We start from the raw sequence: 9,497 nt of genomic DNA, 5'->3' as shown, positions 1-9,497 counted from the left end.
GGGAAGCTCAAAAGTCCTTGACTTAGTGTAAGCACTACTTAGCAACAACTAAAACATCGGTGTGTTATCAACATTATTCTCATCCTAAATCCAAAACACAGCACTGTACCAGCTACTAGGAAGGAAATTAATTCTATCCCGGCTGAAACTAGGACACCAGTTCTCCCTGCAAACAATGAATCTCACTCTGACCTTTCAGCATTGCATTATCAGGTGGTCTCTACATTCCTCCAAAAAGAAAATCTCATACTAAATGGCTCCTTAAACAGTATAAAGGTCTTGGACACATATGGTCCATTCACAGCATCAGGAAGCTTAACACTCCCCAGCCCTCGCTGTGTCCCATGCTCCATCCCGCAGGATGACTTACCGAAATCATTTCATCCTTCTTGCACTGCTGCGACAAGTCCCGGACTCCGCTGACAAAGTGCTTGTTCGTGGTGATGTAGGCTTTGCCTGCTTCAATCATCCCACTGCATAGCTTTACCAGCTGCACAAGGAGAGAGGTGTGAGCGGATAGGCAGCTGATCACATCAAACTGTATTGCAACCAGGCTGGTTTTAATCTGCACCAACACCACAGCCCAAGACCTTTAGAACAGGATGCCATTCACCTTCCTGGTGTGGCTACACTAGCAACCCTTACTGCACGTGGCAGAAACAGGGATGCAAATCACACTTCTCAGGGTATGCCATGCTGTCAACATTTCACTTGTCACTTAAGAACAGTTCCAGGCTATCCCCTGAGGACAGATGAATCAGGGCAGCCCATTTTTTTCCAGTGGGTTTCTACTGTTCATTCTACCCTGAGGCATCAGGACTGCAATGAAAGCAACCTGATCACACAGATTGACTGGGGAGAGGTAAGACTCCTTGGTGCTGGGTGGAAGTGATAAGCTGTCTAGAATCTCCCTGCTGGGAGTATGCTGCTCTTCGGGATTATCGAGTCTCTCAGCCCAGCTGGCTGTTCTGTATACTTGTGGAGACTTGTCTTGCTGTTACCTTGGAATGAAGGGGAGCCACCGTTCAGCAGCCTGACGTTTTTGTATCATATTTCCTTAAACCAACTGACCAGGACTGCTTAAGCCATGTCTGCTATGTGCAGCCAGTGAACATCTGTTCCCTCACACGCAGGTTAAATCATCAAGATTGTAGATAACTATGAATCAATACCCACAATTCTGCAGCCCAAGGAAACTTTGCTGGTGCACTGTGAGGGATTACAGCATGTACCTCTGGCCTGCCTGTGACTTAGTACAGTCTTTCTGATGGACATGGCAGGAGCTTTGTTCGGAGACATGTTAACAACTTCAAGCAAGCTACACATGCTCTGATTCTCATCACCAGCCTTGTTATAGTGAAGGTACCAGTGAAGTTACCTGGAACTTGCAGCAAAACGGGGTGGCTTCCTCACTTTGGAATTAGTTTGCTGCAGCACAGGTATACATCTCCAGACAGCCTTTATTAACTTTTGATAATTTAACAGCTGCAGGAACATTCCCAGACTTCCTAGCCACAGCAAACTGCCTTAGCACACCTGGAACTGGCTGTAAAGACTGGAGCATTAGCTTAGCCAGAATTCCGGCCATTAGCCTATCTCCTTGCAGCCAAAGCTCCTTGTAAAAGGTTACAGTACACAACTTAAGATAAATCCATAAACCAAAGGCCCAAGAGATTTGCAACAGTAACAGCTGGCCACTGAGCACAATTTTTTAATTATCTGATTGATTGTTTGGTTTTTTGTTTTTTTTTTTTAAATCATCACTGTTCTAGGCTTTTTAACTCAGTAAAAAACTTTAGCTGCTGATAATGAACAACACTTCCAGCTAAAGTTTTCCATTCTCAAAATCCAGGAGCCTTTTAGGGACATTAGTCTTACTAATGAAAAATGGCTTTAGAAATCTATCCCCGCCAACCAGCCTCACCTACAGGCTGGGAATGAGTGGCTCTCAAGTTTGGCTTGATGTCAAAGCCCCACTGAAGCATGGTGTGCTGTTTTTGGGCTTAGTGCTTGTTCTATTTCTGCAGCCACAAGGCTGTGGGGTCTAATCTATATGCATGCATTGCAGAACAAGCTCGCTTGCCTCTGTCTGCAGTTTTGTAAAAATATATCTGAGTACATCTGAATGTATAAATATATATATAGTCACACGTGGTATATCTGTGTATACATAGTATATACAGTCTTCACTCTTTCACACTCACATCCTCTCCTGTCCATGCAATTTGACAGAACAGCATTGGATGCTAGCAGACTTGTACTATCCCATCCAAGCCCACAGAAGAAAAGCAAACAGATGCAGTTCTGTCACATCTGGAGCCCAGACGTACACTAGGGGTTTGGACAGATCCTCTGGAAAGGAAATCCAGCCTATTCTGCAACGTGGCGGTTTCTAGCATACCTCTGTGCAAACACTTGTGGCCAAGGCTGTGTTACTAGGAGCTGAAGGCCATTCAGCACAAGCCCGCTCCCAAGGGGAGCAATGATGGCTTTGCAGATGGAGCACAGGACAGAATGAAGGAAATCTCTTTGAAACAGCCCAAATCTCTGGTGTTCCCTTGGATGAATCATTTACACTGCCCTTTACCTCCATTTTAAACAGGTGTTAAAAGGCTAATCATTTATAAACTAAGTGCTCGGGGCACAGTAAAAGGCAGAGAAACAGAGTCGGTCCTTACCAGCTTGCTGCTCTTAAAGAATTAGTCATGTCAGCTATTTGGGTACCACTGAACAACATTTACACCAAGCCCCAGAGAAGCTGCCCTGGGCATCCACCCAGCTGGGCCACCCAAGGCTGATTTATTAGAATGGGGGTGATTGAATCTTGTCCAAAGTCACCCTCAGAGAAGCTAATCTGAACTTCAGTGTCTCTTCAGATGCAAACTCCAGCCTCACTTGCCCTGGACCCAGAACTGATAAGCCTGTTGCTGACAGTGACTGAGCCAGCACTTTGCATGACTGGTCATGTCCGCAGCAGACAGGGGTAATGATGCATGCAAACAGAATGACATGTCCACCCGCTTTGCACTACCAGAATATCACCCCGTAAGTGCTGTCTGGGGAAGACCAAAATTGCACGAGACTATTGTTTTAATGCAGTCCTCACCCGAAGGAGCTCAAATCAATTTGCAACAAAGCACTGAACAATAAAACGCTGAGCGCCCTGAACAGCTCTTGTGCTTCCAGCCCGCCCTCCTCGCTCCAGGATTGTTCCTGGTACAACAAGTCGTCTAACTACAGGGGGCACTGACAGCAGTAGCGCTAGAATAAGAGCACGTTTTGCCCCATGCTTTGTCTTTGGAGCCTTACCCTCTTCCATAGAGGAAAACAGATAACCTAAATCCCTTTGCAGCTTTCACCAGTGAGACTAGTTAGCTTGTGCAGATAACCTTTTCAAGCAGCTTGAGTAGTAAATAGGTTTTATAGGACACAGTTTTGCCTAGGGCTTGTGACTTCAACAAAGCCCATTTCTCCATCAGGCGCAAGAGTTTTATCCCTTGCTAGCTTTGGGAAATCTCGCAGATAAAAAGCCAATGGCTTTTCTGGCTCCTCTTCTTCATTTCTCCCTGTTTTCATTTAGAAACAACTTGGCTGATGTCTCAGACATCAGGAGGAATGGGGGTGGAAAAGCCATGTTCCATCCTAAAGCCTCTGACTTAGATCCAAACTACCAACTGGATGTAAAGAATCACCAGCATAAATGCAAAATGGCCAAACTGGTCTCTGTGAGGATATTTCCAGTGTCAGTTTACAGCTGTGGCACATAGCCCGGCTGAACATCAGACAGCAACCACCATCATCGGTCTGAATCTGGCCCCTTGTTTACCTGCAAGTGTCTCCTTCCATCCCTGAGCTGACACAGTAGTGCCAGTGCTGTGTGGACACGTAACAGCTCCTGCCCCACACAGGTTAATATCACAAGCAAGATGGTGGAGAGGGGAAACAGACAGCACCGAAATAACTTGCCACAGCAGGAGAAGCAGTGTCAGTCCCCTGAGATCCAGGACCAGAATAAGAAGGCCACCATTCAGCATTAGGAGCCCAAGTCTGGACCTCTTGTCCTAACTCCTTTGGCAGTCACAAAGGAGCCCTGACAGGTACCCGTCAGTAGAGGGAGACGTGGTCCTGTTGAGAAGCCCAATGTATTATACATTAGGTTCCTGACAGCCTGAGATGGGCTCGCTTTTTAGAGGAGCCTGGTGGGGCCATATTCCTAAGCAGACTGAACTCATCAGTCTCTCTTCAAACTAATGCGCTAAGCTGCCCCATCTTACCTTGTCAAGCTTTGCCTCTATCTCCACCACATCTGTTTCCACTTCATCAATGGTTGCCCTGCAATGACAACGGCAAAAAGAAATAATTAATTGATTGCTTATGATGATTGGGAAAGAAGCCAGAAAGTCCCAGATGAGTAAAGATCAGAGGGACTACGGTATGTGTGCTGGTGGTGGACAGGAGGAGGGATTCACTCTTCCCACTTTGGAGTTTCCTGATGCTATGTAAGCTCGGGACTGACTTACTCAGGAGAAGAATCACACCTCATCAGGAATGAATTCCACAGGGCTGGGAAAAGAAATGGAGATTATGCTATTTTCTGTCAGTGTCCTGGAGAAATTCGGGTGTGCTGTGGTAATCATACACAGCAAACTCATTTAGTGGCCTTGTTCTGATTCTGCAGGCAATGTTGCTAATTGGTAGTAATGCGAAGTGACACAGAAATAACCATTGTTACACCTTAGCCATCCATCCACATCAGGCACAAATTGCTTGCTTCAGTACCACCAAAACCCATTTTCTAGGCTCTAACTGTGCCTGAAGTGCAGCCACATGGCGAGTTCTGTCCTTTGATCCTTACGAACCATCACTCAAGAAGAAACACATCTTGGTCCTTTTGTCGCTGAACACCAAAGTCTCTTTCACACACATGGGGCTTTGCTTGCGTATGGATAAATCTGCTCCATGATTATCGGATCTGTTTTCTTTCCGCGTCACTGGACAGATGTGACAGTAAGAGGCTAGTAGAATCCAGCTGCAAAGGTCACCAGGCGTCCCTCACAAAGTGAAATATTAACATGACATCAGCCATTTGCAAGAGGCATTCCCAGACTGAGGCACGTGGTATGAAATTACTTTTTTGAGGCCAGAGTCCATCAGTAAGCACTGTAAACCCAAGAGCGTTCCCTTGCAGAGCTGCTCACTGCTATATGATGTCTCTACTTGGACAGTTGTTTCTTTAACCACACACCTGGAAATGTGGTAAGCCTCACGCCACCCTCATGCACCAAGGATATGCAATCCAAATTTCACTGCAAGGAGCTTCTTAAGTTTGTGGGCTTGTAATTTAAAAGGTTGGTTCCTGAAACATGACACTCAGGCTTTAAAAAAATCCAGCACTGAACATGTGCCAGCTGAAAGGACAGCAGGGAAGAGATGTGACTTAGAGCCACATGAATCAATACTGCTGTCTCAGCAAAAGGATAGGACACCCACAAACCGAAGGGAACAGCAAAAGTCCTGAAGAAACCATTAGAGTATGTAGTAACTCTGTGCCTCTGAGGCTCTTGTTGTGTTCAGTGAATTAGTGAATGATGAAGATAGTGACTGTCTTCACTAAGGGACATGCTTCTAAGAGAAGGAAGGATAAATTTAAGAAGAAAGCCCAAAAGGTCACAAAGCTGGGGTCTAAATCTAAACTTCTGCCAAGCTGAGGAAGGGTTCAGGCCAACAGCACGGTACTTGTATATACCTTACAAAGATTACACATAACCAAAGCAGCACACCACACTCAGTAACATCTATTCTAAGCATTCTTCAATGGCAAATATGTATAATACCTTTCACGGGTGTGTGCGGTCCCCATCTGTAAGCTGTGAGACAGCCAACATTTGTTACAGTCCTGTGTAATCCAGGTGGAGCAAAGAGGAGAGAGTCTGTCCTCACACAGTATTGGAGTAAAACAGAAGCCCAAACGTTGTCAGGTCTGTCCCTAGCATCCAGGAGATCTTCAGCAGCTTCAGACAAACACTGCAGGAGCGAGCAGCTCTTCTATCCATGCACACCCTCCAAAGCCTCACGTGCGCTGTGAGCCCAGCTGACTGGGACATCCTGTGTGGTACGCTCTTTGATTAATGACAACAAAGGCCAGGTGATGTCATATGACCGTGGGAACTCGCCTCCCTGCATGCCATGCCTGGCCTTTCCACATATCTGTACTTCAAGAAGGTGGCACATAACTGATAACAAGGTGGAGTAGAGCAAAGCCCCTTCTGACACCATTGAATCCCAAGAAGTTGGAGTTGGTAGGAGAGCTAGGAGACACTGACACACCACCCTGCAAACCGCAAGGCTGGAAAGGCTAAATAATACATTGAGCGTCACATGAAGAATCAGTGACAGAGAGTGACAGGACAGAGAGTGACAGATTAGCATCCTTCCCCAGCAGACCCTCAATCTTGTCTGTTAACTTTGCTGGAGGCAATGGAAATCAACGACGTTTTTCCCGTTGGGCCGCCTGATCGCTTTGTCCTTGACAATGTTCAATAAAGCAGCTTTTACATCTCAGTTCAGATTAAGATTTGCATTGAGAATTAAGACTCCTCTCCCTAGTGACTTTTTAAAGAGAATTCCCCCTAGGGAGCTGGTTTTCCAAATCCTAGGCAGTTTGGAAATCTCCAGGCCCTTTTGGCTGCCCTTCCCCAGTAGCAGGTGAGGAAACACTTAGAAGTAATGAAGTTGCTTTGGAAAAGGAGCACCCGGGAGTACAAGGTCTCTGGGGCAGGGATTCTCTCTTCTCAGGACTGCACACCACTTAGCACAGCAGTGCCCCATGCATCCAGGGGCCTCTGTTAAAACAGCAGTATAAAAAGGTTAATCCTTTCTTTGCTCATGACTTGTGATAGGAAGAGAAGGTCCTTTCTCCTGCCTTGAGACTTCAGATGTTTTTACTAACACCCACACAGATACTCACAGACCCGGAGCACTGGATGCCTCGGCCATTTGACATATCCTCCTAGTAGCAGCACTAATCCCTCAAAAAACGTTTGCAAGAAATTCTTAATTGCCTGGAGATGCTCACTAGAGTTCCCAGTCACACAACCTAATGCATTGCTGGTTGTGGTCACCTATTACCTGTGTGCTACAAGAGGTCTGAACCACCTGGTTCCTCATGTGGCTGAGGGGTGCTGCCTCAGCCCCCGGCAAAGCTGGCTCAGCGCAGAAGCCTCCACGCGCTGGCCCCATCCCCACCTTGCAGATGCTGTCCGATATTGCTGGTTGGGGACCCAGTTCTAAACAGCCCATCACTGCTCCAAGGGAGTTAAACAAAGCCCTGAATCTGAGTGGCCTCAAAGATTGTGGGTCTAATAACTGTCTTGCTGAATCTAAATTGGCTGCGTATTCAAGAACTGTGATGTTAGAGCTGTAACTCTCCTTCAGAGACTGCTGTCCTCCCCTTCCACTGCTCTCTTGTTCCCAGATGATATCACTTACAAGCAGAGGAGTGTCTCCTCCATCAGTGGCCCCTTCCATTAAAAATTCCTTCTAGCCTGTGGTTTGACCACGCTGCTCCTCCCAGCCAGGGAGGGCAGAAGGGGGATGCTGGCCATTTACAGGCCGCTTGTGACTCCACTGCTGCCCTTTCCTCCTCTGGCTTCTTTTAAGAAGTGAGTCTGAAGGAGAAAAAGGGTTAGGTCTGCTGTTCCTAAATGAGCTGCGATGTTCTTCAGCTCTGTGAGCAGCAAGCACCGAAACCCTGCCAATGCTGTGTGAGGAAAGGATGTGTCTCTACTCCCTTCATCCAAGAGCTCTTGATGTCATCTCAGCAAACAATACTCCCTACATCTTAACATAAGCCGAACATCAAATCCAGAGGAAACATGCTAGGTTATTAATCACCATTATATGTAGTAGAAAACAGCCTGGAATCTGCTTTCATTCAGAAATACCGGATGCAAGAAAATACAACTACTGCCTACAATTGGCTCCTCTACTTCCCGCCATGCAAGGAGAAATACGTACTTACAAAAAGTTTGCTACCTGCTGAGCACTTTAAACAAAGCGTCTTTGTTACACCTTCCCTCGCCTCACACATCACTTCTCTCTTCCTAGACCCTTGATAACTAGACAGCCCTTTCCCTGCCATGACGCCCAACGTAAAAGACGGTGAGGCCAGAACTTCAGACACAGATTTCACAGACACCTTCCGTCTAGAGCCACCCCAAGCAAGCAAAACAGGAGGGCAGCAGAGCACTCTGCTTCTGAATGGAGCAAGCCCTGGGCTCTCTGAAGTTGCAGTAATACAGCATGGCTGCTCAGGAGCGTACTTGATCCCTGGCCTTCTCCTGTATCTCTAAGGAAGCCGGCAGGAAACCAGGACAGAGCAGGCAAGACAGCAAGAAATTATGCATGTTCAAAATGGCCTTTATCATCAGCAGTTCCTCAAAACTGCAGATAGCTAGAGACTAAATCTGCACCCACCATGGTGGGAGCAAGTCTTTGTGTGTAGGTCATATTTGTGTAGGAATTCATTGAAACAACTCCCCAGCAAGGAATACTTTTGTGCAGAGTCCCAAGGCCTGACTTTGCTGCAGTTGCAGGGCTCCCAGTTTCCCTTATGCAAAGGGAGGGGACCGGTCACTGCAGGTTTACAAGCAAGTATAATTTTCTGTGATAAGAGCAGAAACACCAAGTATAGTGCATCTATTTCTTTTTTTGCACTTTTGTTTTTTAAGAACAAGCTCTGTCTTGGGATGACACTGTAATGCCAGCCTTTGCTTTCTACAAATACCTCTCTGTCCTGCCGCAGGCACTTGGAAAAGAAGGAAACGCAATAAGGACATTACGGAAAATTACTAACACAGATCCACGTCCAGCCCACAGCGTTGCCACCACTGTCTTTCCAAGCTCTGGCCTGACTCAGGGACTCCTATAATGTGAAGCTGCAATGCTACTGACAGATGGTGGCTTAGGTCCTGCGAGCCAAGCACCTACTAGAGAAAGATCCATTGCACCTCCTGTTCTCCTGCCTGCTCACTCAAGCCGTACAACCAAAAGGGATGACAGGAGGGTCAGACAACAGGCTGATGCCGTTAGAGAATGAGGGCTTCTGCTTCAGCCCAAAAGAAATGTCATACTCTGTTCTCTTACTGTGTTGCAGCGCTCACCTGACCTGGCATCCCTCTCTTCTTCTTCTTCCTGATTGTTCTGTGTACAACTGGTACCCATGCCACTGGGCAGCAAGGACTTGCCCAAAGAAAAATTAAAGAAACAGATAATACTGTGAAGCCCCTTTGACAGTTCAGAAAAGATTATTTTAGTAGGTGTATTTAACAGCGGTCTTTTCATTGGCTTGCAAATTACATTTGATTGGTTATTAGTATTTAGGAATTTCTTTACTTTTCAGTCCTGCTGCAGTGTTCCTTTGAACAACAGCTCAGCCAACAGGGAGGTTTCATACAATTGCTATTGACTTAATTCCAGAGAAGGATGTATAACCAAAT

The 9,497-nt window shown here is 46.4% G+C and overlaps 1 protein-coding gene across 1 annotated transcript in view; it reads right to left on the bottom strand.

Moving 5' to 3' along the window:
• ACAP3 (ArfGAP with coiled-coil, ankyrin repeat and PH domains 3) overlaps window positions 1-9,222 on the bottom strand; it is a 56,622-nt gene extending 47,400 nt beyond the window's left edge. Inside the window, exons 1-3 of the mRNA XM_009274184.2 lie at window positions 9,167-9,222; window positions 4,275-4,332; window positions 371-490 (exon numbers count right to left, since the gene is read on the bottom strand). Coding sequence (XP_009272459.2) covers window positions 371-490; window positions 4,275-4,332; window positions 9,167-9,222 — 234 coding nt within the window. The remainder of the gene's footprint in view (window positions 1-370; window positions 491-4,274; window positions 4,333-9,166) is intronic.
• Window positions 9,223-9,497: the final 275 nt, after the last annotated feature.

Source organism: Aptenodytes forsteri, unplaced genomic scaffold (genome assembly GCF_000699145.1).
Source record: "Aptenodytes forsteri isolate BGI_AS27 unplaced genomic scaffold, ASM69914v1 Scaffold16, whole genome shotgun sequence".
Classification (NCBI taxonomy): domain Eukaryota; kingdom Metazoa; phylum Chordata; class Aves; order Sphenisciformes; family Spheniscidae; genus Aptenodytes; species Aptenodytes forsteri.
Note: the sequence above shows the minus strand (reverse complement) of the source record. Positions and strands in the feature narration are given on the sequence as shown.